The 14,834-nt window shown below is 42.2% G+C and overlaps 2 protein-coding genes across 3 annotated transcripts; one reads left to right on the forward strand and one right to left on the reverse strand.

Moving 5' to 3' along the window:
- Positions 1-1,452: 1,452 nt before the first annotated feature.
- On the forward strand, positions 1,453-4,791 carry LOC119010345 (stonustoxin subunit alpha-like). 2 transcript variants are annotated; one of them, XM_037082435.1, is made up of 4 exons: positions 1,453-2,104; positions 2,703-2,805; positions 2,959-3,058; positions 3,510-4,791. In XM_037082435.1, exons 3-4 carry the CDS (start codon positions 2,968-2,970, stop codon positions 4,064-4,066), a joined length of 648 nt encoding a protein of 215 aa, XP_036938330.1. In that variant the 5' UTR covers positions 1,453-2,104; positions 2,703-2,805; positions 2,959-2,967; the 3' UTR covers positions 4,067-4,791. The 2 variants fall into 2 exon arrangements, with proteins under 2 accessions (XP_036938330.1, XP_036938329.1); XM_037082434.1 differs by having other exon boundaries at positions 1,453-2,805.
- Positions 4,792-8,031: 3,240 nt separating this feature from the next.
- Positions 8,032-12,957, reverse strand: LOC119010347 (neoverrucotoxin subunit beta-like). The gene is made up of 3 exons (XM_037082438.1): positions 12,793-12,957; positions 10,197-11,657; positions 8,032-9,557 (listed from the first exon to the last, which is right to left on the reverse strand). The coding sequence occupies exons 1-3, from the start codon at positions 12,881-12,883 to the stop codon at positions 9,013-9,015; spliced, it is 2,097 nt and encodes a 698-aa protein (XP_036938333.1). The 5' UTR covers positions 12,884-12,957; the 3' UTR covers positions 8,032-9,012.
- Positions 12,958-14,834: the final 1,877 nt, after the last annotated feature.

Genomic DNA, 14,834 nt, shown 5'->3' on the forward strand with positions numbered 1-14,834 from the left:
ATTCCGCATTAAAGTCTGTGATTTTCTCCTCCTGAAGTCCTGAAGTTCATGATGACGCTCCTCAGCCTGCAGAGGAGGAAGAGCAGAGAGCTTAACATGGTAACCACTGAGATATGGCCTAACAGTGAACCATGTTGCTGTCACACTGTGTGCTTTAGTGCAAACATTCAGTTCAATTCAATTTAAGTCATTTCAATCTAGTCAAACTTTTAATATTTTAGTAATTTGCTTTATATCGTGTCATAGCTGTAAAATTGATTTTCACGTAATGACAACCGGGGCGGCTGTAGCTCAGTGGGTAGAGCTGGTGGACTGGTAATCAGAAGGTCACAAGTTCGTGACAGCTCTCCCTGGGCGGAACTGAGCTACATGTTGAATTATCCTTGAGCAAGATACTGAACCCCAAAGTTGCTCCTGATGTGCAGATGCCATCAGTAAGGGTCCTGCGATGAGCTGGCAACTCATCCGGTCTGAATCCTGGCCTGTGCCCATTGTGTGAAACTGGATTTGGCCCCATAAGCAGCCCCTTAGGGGGAGACGGCAACATCCCGCGACCCTCACGGATTAAGCGGAAAGAAAACGAAACAAAACGAAAATGTAATGACAACCACCTGTTAAATGTCCTGCATGAGAGGACGAGAGGAGGAAGTTGGGAGCATTGTGTTCACCAGCTCTACAATCTATTGATTCAATAACAGGAACGTGAATACATTGTAAATCTGCATGTGTATCAGAATACACATGGTGACGGAGGATTGATTGCCTGATAACAGCCATGAATTCTGGAGGAGACCCAGTCCTGTAAGAGAGCCTGAAAACCTTATAAAAGGATGATTTGTATGAATCTGTCTTGGCCTCTAAAGAAACTGTTTGGTAGGATGTATTTTACAATACTTGTTCTTGAGTTTAAGAACAGGAAATATTGTTTGCCTTTTTAAAAACTTCCTTGAATGCGTAATGTTCTTTCAGCTGAGACACACAGGTGAAAAATCCAAGGTTATGTGATATAGCTGTTAATCAACAACTATTCCAACACAGAAAAGCAAACAGTCCCAGTTCCACAGAATTGGTGTGGACGTTATAGTGACGGATGCCAGCAGGTGATTCTTTATTTCTGTGGAAACACTTCACAGCAGTGTAACATTACATCAGCACATCTTTTGTTTAATTTTTTTTTTTCACTTCCTCCATTAGAGCGATTAGGCAAGTTGGGGTTTGTCACGCTATGAGATAGACATTGTTAATATCTGGAGGTATATTACTGATCACACTGCAGCAACAGACAAGAAAGGTCAGAGCAGCAACTCTGTCTGCTGAGGAAGCTCAGGTCCTTTGGACTGCAGGAGACCTCCTGACCTCTTTCTATGACTCTGTGGTGGCATCAGCCAATTTCTATGGAGTAGTCTGCTGGAGCAGCAGCATCTCAGCAGCAGACAGGAAGAGACTGGATTAACTTACTAGAAAGGCCAGCTCCATCCTGGGAACCACTGGACCCAGTGCAGGTGGTGGGAGAGAGCAGGATGATGGACAAGCTGTCATCTCTGCTGGTGAAGGAGTCCCACCTGCAGGTCACTGTCACAAACATCCCTGTGCCAGGTCTAAAAGTGTCCTCGTCTCCACACCACATGCCAATAACTTCATACTACTCATATGTATAAAACAATGTTAGCCAGCGCTCTGCTGAACTGTGAGTCACTGTTGAGGACGTCATTGTATCACCTACATCGACTGGGAGGAACCTGGATGTAATCCTCAATGACAGACTGTCTTGCACCTCCAACATCACTGCTGTGGCCTGATCCTGCAGATTTGCCCTCTACAGTATCTGCAGAATCTGGTCTTTCCTCACACAGGACAAAGCACAACTCCTGGTCCAAGAGCTGGTCATCTCCCACCTGGACTACTTTAACTCCCAGCCTCTGCGACTAAACCACTGCAGCGTATCCAGAGCGCACCTCGTTTTCCATCTACCCCAGTTCACCCATGTGACCCCCCACCTCCATTACCTCCGCTGGCTCAATGGAACTACAGCCCTCCACCTCTAAACACTGGTCAGACCACACGGCCCAGTCCGAACACTTCGCTCCACTACATCAACTGGCTGGTAAATGTAAATGTAGCTAAGGAAGCTAAGGTCAGAAAACTGTGTATAAAAACAGCATGACTGGGAAAAATGGCAGCACAGGAAAAGAAACGCTGCTGCCACAGATTTACCCAAGTGACATCAGTTCACCTCCCTATAAGAAAATAATAACTGGCACATGGAGACGTCATGTTAGTGCTCTGAACACGCTTCTTTTCATTTCCTCCCCACATATCACAAACAACAGCAACTCCTGCCCTACGGCAGCTCTGAGGGGACACACCAGCAATCAATAAATCAAATGTTTTGACAAATAATAGAAGAGAATCTGTAACTGTGGCTGTTTCAGGTCTCCGATAAGCCCGTTTAATTTCAGACAACTGGACTGGTCACCTGTGTGTCTATGTACCTGAAAAAACTTTTAATCAGCAACTAATCAAACAAAGAAAAACAAACAGCTCCAGTTCCACAGAATTGGCCTCAGATTTTGTAATGTCTTTATCGTGATATTTCCCTGTAGGTGTGTCTTCATTTCTGTGGAATCACTTCTGCTATTTTATTATCATCGTAACTTTCATACCACAAAGTGATTGTTATCATCTCTGCACGTATCTAACAGTATATAAGTAACCTCACAGCCACACTGATCATCACACCACAAGCTCCAGTTGGAAGTCCAGAAGACTCTCACACAACTCAGCTGATCGACTCAACTCCACCAGGTGAGGACAAACTGAGACGGAAGGTGACACGACAGACGTGTTATATGATACAACTGCATTTACACAGTTAACTCGTGAGCTGAGTTGTCCTGCTGAAATCAGTGTCGATGAAGTGTTGAAGTCTGTAGTCACTCGTTTAACATTTCTCAACAGGCTGAAGAAATGGCATCAGAGAAAAAAGCATCTCCTTTCGCAGGTCTGCCTTTCACTCCGGGAAAGATCTATGAAGTGAAGAAAGAGGAACTCAGCAAAAGTAAGTTTTGACCGCTAGATTTTCTAAAACTGTGTCATTAAATATATCTGCCTGTCGCAGCTCTGTGTCCACGAAATCAGTTTCCAGTGTCAACATATTTAACATTATTCCACATCATTCATTACAAGTTCTCTGTAACTATAATGTTGCTGTGATCATTAATTAGAGAACTAATAATTATTTTTATTTTATTGTATGAGTTGCATTAAATATTGGTGGCTGATCAATGAGAAAACTGAAGTGTCATCATTGCAGAATTTCTGCCAAAGATTGTGTCCGTCCATCTGTCCGTCACACCGAGCAGAAAAGATGGTCATAACTTTTTTTGTTTTCTTTGGGGGATTAAAAATTAGACTATAAATATCTCTCCTCCAACCATCAGAATGATAATTCTGATATTCTGATAATTAATTCAGAATAATAACACATTTTGTCTTGATCTCTCAATCAGTTGTTCCTGACATCACCATGGACCCAGACACTGTGAACAAGCAGCTCACGCTGTCTGAGGGAAACAAGAAGGCAACATATGGAGCATGGCAGACATATCCTCCCCGCCCAGAGAGATTTGAAACATATCTCCAAGTGCTGGCCAAAGAAGCTCTGCAAGGGATCCATTACTGGGAGGTAGACTGGAGTTACAGTCCTGATGAATCTGTGTATGTAGGTGTTGCGTATGGTAGCACTGACAGAAAAGGGCCATCATCTGAGTTTGGAAACAACACTGTGTCGTGGGTTTTTGGCCAATATGCTGAACCTGCTTGGTCAGATCCCGTACTGAGGGCTTGGCACAATGGCTTAGTGTGGCAAAGTGATCCTGTCTCTGGTGGCTGCACGAGAGTTGGGGTGCTTCTTGACTGGCATGGTGGCACTCTGTCCTTCACCAAAATCTCAGGAAACCAAAGGGTTGCCCTCTACCGCTTTGACACCACATTCACTGAGCCTGTGTTTCCATGCTTCTGGGCTGGAAAAAGTGGCAATTATGTGGCCTTGCGTCCAGTCAGCTAAGATCAATGATGATGATGTGGTGAATCCCTGGTCTGCTAACAGGGATATGGGTTCACATTGAGAGAAGAACCCAACACCCCATTTCAGCTTGAGCACGCTTCACAAATTGATAAAATGCATTAAAGCCCAGAGGGAGCAGGACACCTGATGTCAGTAACGTTCCTGCGTATGTCATTGTGTCTGTAGTGGCACATGTTGATCTTCTGCACCGCCAGTTTAAACTTTAACTGCTCGCTGCTTTCTATTATAATTCCTGATACGTATAGACAAGAGCTTAAATCAATACATGATGTCAACTTTAGTATGTTTGAATAGAAACTTGCAACACATGTTAAAAAAAGATAAATTGATTATGTGTATGTTGATTATTTTGGGATATAAGTTTTCTTAAGTGCATATTGTTTGATTCAGCATTTGTTATGTTTCTTAAATGTTTTCAGTAATCAGTTATTAACAACATTGTGATTAGAAAACAAGCAGGATCATTTAGTTTCTCTGCAGTTTGTACTTTTGATCTGATCTCAGGTTCAGTCAGTGTCTTTCTGTTGTCTGTTGGGAGGAGAAGCTTCACTGTTGGACACCAGTTAGTTTGATTGTGAGCTCACTGTAGATTGTTATGGAGCTGAATGGATGTCAGATTGATGTGAAATGTAAACACCTGTTGGACATGTTCACTCTCTTCATGAGCAGAAGACGCTTTTCAATAAAATGACCCGAGTCTGCCATCGTGTGATGTTTTTACTGTGTATCCTACAGTTGACGGTACCAAAGGTTATAAAAGGCTTCATCATTTGAGACATTCACATGTTTCAGTTCACAGAATGATGATGGGACATAAATCATCAGAGGACATTATACAGCTGTTATCTTTGTTGACACAGAGTAAAGAAATAAGTATGATGGAGATGAAGTATGTATATATGAAATATCTGCTGAAATCAATTCAGCAGATATTTCATATATACATACTTCATCTCCATCTGGCTGTTGTGATATTAGAAGCTTCATCATCTATAACATAAAAGCACATTTTAAATTATAATCACTACAGTAAAGTACACAAGTGTTCAGAGGATTGTAATATTTGTTGAGCCTCCACATGTATTTTTAGATGAAGGCTGCTGTTATCAGCTGCTAAATGTTGACGTCCTTCAACACTTTGGACGACCCGACAAGAAAGTGGAAGCTAGTTAGCCCAGCATGCTAATGTTAGCACTGATTCTCACTAGATACAACTTACTGTCATGTTCAGGTAACACAGGCAGAGAAATGCACACTCAGCTTTCTGTTCATCCAAAGTTAGATATTATATATTGTGTTGCTTAAAATCAGTTTTTTACTAATGTACACATATGCTGACTTTAAGTATTACATTGTATAGCTGTTTCTAAATTTCAATGAACTGGATAATTCTTCTAATTATCTAACCTCCTCTACTAATTAATCACATTTAGCTATATTTAGATACAATAACTCTTTATCTACACTATAAATGCAGCAATATAAACATACAGTATAAGCACCAGTGTTGGGTAATGAAACTGTTAAAAGTAACACATTACATTACAAGATTACTGCCTATAAACTGTGTTATCTACTGAGAACAGTGACGTGGTAAAGTTACCAAAAATGACAGTAAAACCTGTTTGTGACTCGTTGCACATGTTGGTTCTATTGTCCAGACGGCGTGCAGCCAACTGTACTGAACGTGTCGACTCTCGGCCCACAGTCGGTGACTCTGCAGCCTGGTAACAGGAGAGACAGACGCAGTGTAACATTTACATCTCTTAACAGTGTGACAGTGAACTGGGCCGAGGCAGACAGCATTAACACAGCTGTGTCAATGAAAATGTTACCCAGTGTTATTTTATTGTTAAAACTTTTATTTTCATCTTTCAGTTAATGTGAGTCTTTCTGCCACATGTTGTTTTTCCTATGTACAATGAATGCGTCACAGTGCCTAAAATGGCAGTTTTCCACAAAGTCTTGTTTTTTTTTACAATTTACTGTGAATGCACCGCAGGACTGCACACAGCAGCTTCGGTTAGCGAGGGAGAAAACTTTGTTCACTTATTTTTAGAGTCGGAATGAGAAACGACTGGGAGAAAAAAACACTGTTTTATCACTGAAACTGTCCTTGTTGTAAAGTGATATGGTCGAGTCCTGTGATGGTTTAAGCCAAGGAGAGTGGAATATTGTCAAAGAATATCCTGGTGAGTGTTAAATGTATGCATTCAGCAGCCTGGTTCTCAGTTTGTATGAACAAACGGTGTGAATCGGTGTAGACTTTAAATGATAAAGCCAGTCACGATGTGCTGTTTTGGTGGGGAAGTTGCAAACGAGTTGTTAGCTGTGTTCGCAGTGAAAAGCTCAGCTAGCATACCAACACGTGTTTTTTAGCCGGCACACTGCAGGTGAGCTAACACACACTGTGTGGAGTGATTTTGTGAGCTGGATATAAGTTTGATATGCACTTTTATTTGTTCCACTGGTCATTTGTTGTGTTATTATGTTGTTTTCGGATAAAAAATGTGTTATTGGCCAGTAACAATGACAACTTGAAGCAAAACAGCATTTGTGACATAAAGATTATTTATTATTTTGAAATCCAAATGCAGGTAATTCATTTTAGGTGGATTATACATTTTATATTGCACATTGAGTAATTGCTCTGCATGTTTTGTACAGGCTGTTTTTTTTTTCCATTGATAGAATCGTTTTGAAGAATGAGCAGTGCCATCCATGGACTGAGTTCTGCCTGAAGAGTCTGCAAAGGATGTTCTGGATCTGATGGATCGGTAACAGATGTCATTCAACTGATTGAATTGATTGTTCTTTTTTTTTTTTGACTCTTTTTTTCCATTTGTTTCTGTTCATGTCCATGTTGTGAAACAGTTTTTTTTGGGTCAAGTCTTTAGTGAGAATGGTTAAAATTTTGACAGTACACGTAAGTAATTGTCAGTCTCTTATTATGGTTGGAGGTTTATTTTCATTATAAGCAGAGTTACCATTGCCAGTCTCCTTACGAGTCCTAGTTATTTGAGCCCTTATTTTCCTGATTACTGATTTGGACTCTTATTTTCCTGACTACACAGAAAAAGGGTGACAAAAACACTACAACACAGCTCTTACAGACAGTATATGATGTTTAAAAATGCTGCTAATGAAACCTGTAAACTTTGAGTGCTGACATAGAAACCATAAAACAAAAAGACGATGAAAGTGAAGGGCTAGGAACACATTCCTACACACCATTAAAGTTGCATTTCACTGTGATGTTGTTGACAACAGGCTGTATTTATTGTGTGTTGGGCCAACACACAGAAACAATATCACAATAATAATAAATGTATAAATAGATTAAAAAAGAAAAGTGGAACCTGTTCTCTGTGACTCTGTTAAACACATGTGTGCATGTTGTTGAACCCTCCAGTGGTTCTGGATGGTTCTACATCCGGTTCACGTCAGGCTGAAGGTTTGTATGAAGTGAGATGATTCACTCTGACATACTTCCGCCTTCGTCTGCAACTTTTACTGATGGAGATAAAGTAGAGTTAATATTTTCAAGACCTCATAAATAAAGAATCATTGACATCAGAACTTATATGAATAAACTGTGAACAAGTTCATATTAAGATGCCAAAATGATGATTGATTTGTTGTATGTGAGTGAAACAAGTTCAGTTAAAACTAATTTAAACTAAATTAAGAAATAATGAACAATTAATGAAAAGGTCAGATTAACTTTTACTCAAATGCATAATCAATGAAAGAATCTCTAATAAAGTGTAACCTTCACAATCACCACACCAGAACAATTGCAGTGAAATAACCAGTCAGATTAACACATCAAATACAACATGAATCTTATTAGCTTCAGCAATTTCATTCCTTAAATTTCAGAGATCTTTTTGTATTGAATGAACGTGTCAGCTGTTCACAGAGACTCCAGCATCTCTTTACCTGTGGACGACCAGATCAGACCACCTCAAAAAGAAGCCAAGTCAAGAGCTTTGGTTGGAATGTACATAATACACTCCAGTTTTATTTGAGCTTTTATATATTTTTTTGGTTTAAATCACAAACAGATGAAAGTAAAAGGCCAGAAATGATTTCAAATGAGAAAAGATTCCTTTTCTCAGGTCAGCACAAATCAAAAGTCAAAAAACAAAAAGGAAGAACCTCCAAAAGTCACTAAAGACCCTCAAACATGATTACATGTGAACTAAAGACCCTCAAACATGATTACATGTGCACTAAAGACCCTCAAACATGATTACATGTGAACTAAAGACCCTCAAACATGATCACATGTGCACTAAAGACCCTCAAACATGATCACATGTGCACTAAAGATGCTCAAACATGATTACATGTGCACTAAAGATACTCAAACATGATCACATGTGCACTAAAGATACTCAAACATCATTACATGTGCACTAAAGATACTCAAACATGATCACATGTGCACTAAAGATACTCAAACATCATTACATGGGCACTAAAGATACTCAAGCATGATCACATGTGCACTAAAGACACTCAAACATGATCACATGTGCACTAAAGATACTCAAACATGATCACATGTGCACTAAAGATACTCAAACATGATCACATGTGCACTAAAGATACTCAAACATGATCACATGGGCACTAAAGATACTCAAGCATGATCACATGTGCACTAAAGATACTCAAACATGATCACATGTGCACTAAATATATTACATGTGCACTAAAGACCCTCAAACATGATCACACGTGCACTAAAGATACTCAAACATGATCAAATATGAACTAAAGACCATCAAACATAAAGAAGCGTTGTATTATTTAACATTGTTATGTGACTGACATGATGACGCTTCACAATCAAAACATTTGAATCAGTGATTTCAGTGAACTGAACTGAATCTGAACTGAATCATGTGCTGACAAGTTTACAGACACAGAGACACACTGGTGTCAATCCAAACCAGGAAGCCTGGGTACACAGGCTCAGTGAACTTGGTGTGGAAGGTGTGGATGTGACTCAGAGTGTCAGATGAGGCATTATAGTAAGACAGAGTGCCAGCAGACCAGTCCAGATACACTCCCAGACGGGTGAATAGAGAAGGAAGAGGCAGACTGTGGTCCTGATTATCATGTTTTGCAGAGAGAGTTTTTGTACCAAAATAAATTTCACGATAGCTTAAACCCCAGGACTGATGATTCCCTCCTAGCTTGGACAGGTCATGTAATCCGTTCCTTGACATCCCTCTGTAGCAAACAGCTACAGTAATATCGAGCCTAGAACTTTCCCACTCCACCTCCCAGTAGCAGCGCCCAGTCAGCCCCTCTCTGCACAGAACCTGACGCCATTCATCAAATCTCTGTTGGTGGTGAGGATACGACTGTTGTGGTCCTTCTGTCACCTTCTTGTTTCCCTCAGACAGAGTGAGATGGTGGTTTACTGTGTCTGGGTCCAGAGTGAGATCACAGGCGTCTGATGGAGAGAACGAGACGTGATCATGATCACAGTTCATACTGAAAACACAGTTATTGATTATTCTGAACACATTTGAAAAGACAGGCTCATATATTAGAACATCATCTACGTACTGTTCATGGACAGTGGTGGAAAGTAAATATTTCACTTTGAGATACTTTCAGTTCCGACTTCAACTGATGATCTTTGACTGTCATGTAGCCAACAGTTACAGTGGAGCAGTCGCTGCTCATTAAACTCTCAGATCTCAGCCTCCGTCCAGCTGCGTTCTTACAGATAGATATAAAAATATCTGCTTCAGATACTTTGAAGATATTTTGCTGATAACAGCTGTGTAACTTTACTACAGTATGCAGGACTAACTTGTATGAAGTAATTTTCTATTATTGTTCTGGCACTTTTACTTAATTAAAGGATCTGAGTACTGCTTTAACCACTGTGCATCCATAGTGCTGTCGCTCATTTCACTTAAGTCCCTCTATAATTCAGTTTCAGTGTCAGCTCCCAGAAAATCTGCAGGACTTTTGTAAGAAAGCTTAAAATGAAGTGTGAGAGTAATAAAAGTAATGAGCAGTCATGTTTCTGAAGGAGACTCACTTGTTCCTATTTGTCTCACAGTGAAAATAAAATACTTACACCAGAGTAAAGCTCTTCTGTCTGTGACAGTCTTCACATCAGGGATGTCCGGCTTTGAGAAATCCTCAGTGTGCAGAATGCCGTTCTTGTAGTGGTAGATTGTTGCTCCGGTGTATTTCTCATTTCTGATGGCCGCTACCAGGAAGCGGAATCTGCTGTTGCTCTTCAAAGATTTGGCAATATCTTGGAAAGATTTGGCTTTTTCTCTCATTCTGGTTAAAACTTCACCTGAGTAGTACCATGGGACTTCACTGGTACTTCCTGTAACTGAATCCAGGTAATTGTGCATCTCATCCAGTCCGGGGTCGACACTCTGCAGGGAGGTGAAGACGAAGCACAGAGCATCATCGACACCTGCAGCAAGAACCTCTCTGTCCAGCTCTGACTCATTATGGACGATCTTTGTTCCCTTCATCATTTCCACACAGGACCTGATGACGTTGATTTCTCTCTCTTTATGATCCAGCCAGTCGTCTAGTTTTTCATGACTGAATGGTGACTTGTTTCTGTCTTCACAGAGTTTCTTTACTGAGCTCTCGTCTTCTTTTCCTTCACGGATTGAGAGAAGTTTCTTCGCCACGTTCATCTGGAGGTTAGTTACGTAAAGATCACAACAGTTTTGGAACTTCTTTAACTGTTCTTGGATCTGTGGAAGATTCTGTACCACTGTGTCTTCCAGAGAATCGTTGCATCTCATTTGTATTTCTCTTAAATCTTCGAGAGCATTCTGCAACTTCCACACTAATCCAACGCTGATCTCTTTCATCAGCTCAGCTGCAGTCGTGTCAAAGACCTTCAGAGGCATCATCCAGACCTTCACTGGAACACTCTTCTCTCCATCTTCTCCCAGCAGCTTTGGAAGCTCTACAAAGGTCTTCACTGCTTCTTCAAATGTTGCAGGGTTGCTTTTAAGAATGAAGTCTCCATAGAATTTGCAGGAGAATTTGTTGGTCAGTTCTTTTTCTTCATCAGTCAGCTTGATGTCAACTTTTCCCTCAAGACTAAATGTGGGGATCTTCTTGATCGCAGCCTCCATGTGGCCCTGGATGTCCTGAACGCTGCTGGCTTCCAACTTCTCACTGTCAAACACAAAGAAAGCATTTGCCCCATAAAGGATTCCTGTGACTACATGTGTTGCCGTGCCCTTCCGGATGACCTCTATCTGTTGGGGGTTCATGGTTTCACCTTGAGTCACTGACAACTGATTGAAGTTTGTGGTAGCGTTGTACCGACACGTCACTCTGCTCTGATTCTTGAATTTCTTCTTATCATTCAGATACTTGGCAGATCCTCCAACTTCAATCAGTCCACACAGGAAACTGACCTTCAGAGAAGCTTCAATATCCATCAGAGAGGACTTGGATTCAATGGAGTCAGATGCAGAGACTTTAAAGTTACTGGATCTTTTAGATGTTTTAACTGTCTTCTCTTTTAGAGTTTTCTGATCCCACAATGTCAAACCTAAAGAAATTGGAAAACATCAGTTGTCTCATAAAGCAGGAGTCACTGTGGACTTGGCTCTTGGATCGGCTGCATGATGTGGTCAAAGAATCATATTTCAATTGTGACATGATGAGAGAGGTCAGAGAGAATGATGGGTTTGTGTCAGAGTGCTAATTTTCACTGAACAAACTATTAAAGGAGTCATCACCCAGAAATTGCAATTTCTCTTGTTAAAACATATTGCATGCATATTGGTGCATGTCCGCCCGTCTGCTACCTGAAATCACCAAGCACCGCCGTCATTACTGAGGTGAGCAAGATGTCTAAACGTCACTCTCGTGTAAACTGAGCTGTGGTCGGTTGCCAAAATCAGCACTCTACTGTTTTCAGTATCCCTGCATCGGCGGACCAAACCACGAGGGACCAGTGGATCAATTTTATATATGACAGCAGTGTTCCTGTCACCCTCCCTGCCACTCTTCATGTTTGTGGTAAACACTTTACCACAGACTCTTTCACAAATTTGGGGCAATACTAGGCCAAGATGGCTTCAACCCTGCGTTTCAAAAAGGGGGCGATTCCAACTACCAGGGACGCACCTGCAGTGCAATCGGTAAGTATCGCAGCTTGTGTAAGGTTATGCTTTATTGTGTCTGAGACCCTGAAATGACGGTATACCACTGTCTGTTTAGCAGAAAGGGCAGCAGCTAACTGCTAATCATGCTAACACTAGATGCTAACAGGACTAGTATAAACTTTGAACCCCGTATTTTGTCCACGGTGCATTGCTCTGCAGTGTTGATATTAATACAATGCACATCAAGACCAGTCAAAACCTCGCGTGAGAAAGTCGCGGCATGAAAAAGTGTCAGAACAAGCTCTATGTTTGATTTTTCTAATAAGTTTTAGGATTGATCCAAAGCGATCCAAGGGGGACTGGATACGTAAAAAACCAGGTGATGACTCCTTTAAAATCAGGATGATGAGACATTTGTTGGGGTTCAAATAAACATGACTGAGAAAATCTGCAGAACTAGATTTGTGGGCCAAAGTCCAGAACAGCTTGGACATTTCCTGAACCTATTTATAGATATACTGTATACAGAACTGTTTTAAATATAATATTAGTTTATATTTCAACGTCAAGACTTACCTGGGATCAGTTCATCTTTGCGGGCATCATAGAGCATTCCTAGGGTGAAAGGTCGACCCAGGGCAGCGACGTCCATGATTTCTGAGGACATTTTCTTCAATCTGTTCAAGAGACACCACAACCTTCAGGACTTCATTTACACTTAGAGCTGCTGTGATGTGGTTTTTATTAAAATCAGTGTTAAATAGCTCTGTTTCAAGTTTCAGCCTGACTCAGTTGTCATTTTCACACCCAGTGCCCACGTTGTTTAAAAAGCAAACGTACTTGTGACGTGTTGGACTGTAAGTGAGGTGTGATCAGGTGCACTGATGGCAGATTGCTATCTTGAGGCAGCAGAAAGTGACAACAAGTCAAAGGGCCTTTTTAAAAGCTCTATAGCACATGGTGGTAGTGGCGGTAGCAGATGCCGCAGCTAGGTGCAGCTAGCAGTTGGAGGTGCCACTGCTTGTGCCGCTACCTGTGACATCTACCGTGGCATCTAGGAGTGCCAGGGGGGATGTCGCGGCAGATGCAGCTGTTGGGGGGACTGTACGTTGACATCGCCGCCATATTGGAGGAGGCAGCTCCGCCCCGTGAACTAATACAAGTCAATAGAGTGAACTTTATAAAGCTCCTTCTACAAAGTGCTATAAGTTAATGCCTCTCATTTACACATTGACACACGTAAGGATATATTCAGGAAACAGAGAGTCTGTAACGTTCTGTGATGATAAGCGACATAAGCAGTGACATCTCCCCCCAACAGCTGCATCTGCCGCGACATCCCTCCTGGCACTCCTCGATGCCACGGCAGATGTCACGGGTAGCGGCACAAGCAGTGGCACCTCCACCAAACAGCGGCATCTGCCGTGACATCTCGCCCAAACATTTGCCCAGGAACACTGTCTCGCTCTTCAGTCAGAGCTGCAGGAATTCCTGATGAAAAATGCGATTTCCAGGATTCCTCAGGTAGAGGAAAATCATGGGTTTTACTCCCGTTATTTCCTGGTCCCGAAAAAGACAGGTGGGATGAGACCCATCCTCGATCTGTCTCTGTTCAATAAATTGATAATGGAAAGACAGTTTCACATGCTGACGATCAGAGAGGTGCTGGAATGTGTTCACTATGGTGACTGGTTCACTTCCATAGACCTGAAAGACGCGTATTTTCACGTCTCCATCATCCCGAAACAGAGGAAATTCCTGCGTTTCTCATTCCAAGGGATGCAGTATCAGTGCAACTGTCTGCCATTCGGTTATTCCCTGGCTCCACGCACTTTCTCCAAATGTGTGGAGACGGCCCTGCAGCCTTTACGCAGGATGGGGATGAGAGTGCTGTTTTATCTGCACGACCTGCTTTTACTGGCTCGTTCCAGACAGGAAGCAGCGTTACAGATGAAAAGGCTGGTAACACACTGTCGAGTCTGGGCTTCACAATCAACTGGATAAAGAGCTCTCGTCTTCCCTCCCAGTATGTGATCTACCTGGGAGTGGAACTGAGCTCAGCCAGCATGAGAGCGCGGCTCTCTCGGCAGAGAGTGGAGGCCATGACAGCTCTCCTCCACCGTGTTCGCCTCACAATGTGGTGACAGCTCTCTCTGTCATGCAGCTGCTGGGCATGATGTCAGCAGGTCATGTGGTGATTCCTCTGGGCCTGCTCCACATGAGACGGCTGCAGAGAGGGCTCATTCGCCTGTGCATCGACCTGTGCATCAGCAGAGAGGCATGGTTTCCATTCCTCCCTCTGTGGGCCCAGATTTAGCCCACTGGAGAAACCCTCACACCCTGTCAGCGCAGGTGAGAGATGCGTCTGTGAACATCTCAGTGTTCACAGACGCATCTCTCTCAGTGTGGGGAGGAAGGTGTCTGTCACAGGTGGTGGGGAGACAGCAGCCAGCTCACATGTCTCTCCACATAAACATGCTGGAACTTCTCACTGTGTGGAAAGTGATCCAACATTTTGTTCCGCTGCTGCAGAATCAACATGTTCTGATATGCACAGACAACAAAGCGAAGGCAGCCTACATAAACCGGCAGGGCGGAGTCCGCTCCGCACGGCTGCT

The sequence above is a fragment of the Acanthopagrus latus genome, chromosome 20, assembly GCF_904848185.1.
Source record: "Acanthopagrus latus isolate v.2019 chromosome 20, fAcaLat1.1, whole genome shotgun sequence".
Classification (NCBI taxonomy): Eukaryota; Metazoa; Chordata; class Actinopteri; order Spariformes; family Sparidae; genus Acanthopagrus; species Acanthopagrus latus.

What these genes read in the sequence shown, in the direction of transcription:
- LOC119010347 (XM_037082438.1), bottom strand. Translation starts at nt 12,883, where the DNA reads ATGTCCTCAGAAATCATGGACGTCGCTGCCCTGGGTCGACCTTTCACC. An exon ending in CAAAGATGAACTGATCCCAG is followed by an intron (nt 11,658 to 12,792) that starts GTAAGTCTTGAC and finishes CAATTTCTTTAG; the next exon opens with GTTTGACATTGTGGGATCAG. An exon ending in CAGAAGAGCTTTACTCTGGT is followed by an intron (nt 9,558 to 10,196) that starts GTAAGTATTTTA and finishes TCTCTCCATCAG; the next exon opens with ACGCCTGTGATCTCACTCTG.
- LOC119010345 (XM_037082434.1), top strand. Translation starts at nt 2,968, where the DNA reads ATGGCATCAGAGAAAAAAGCATCTCCTTTCGCAGGTCTGCCTTTCACT. An exon ending in GAAAGAGGAACTCAGCAAAA is followed by an intron (nt 3,059 to 3,509) that starts GTAAGTTTTGAC and finishes TCTCTCAATCAG; the next exon opens with TTGTTCCTGACATCACCATG.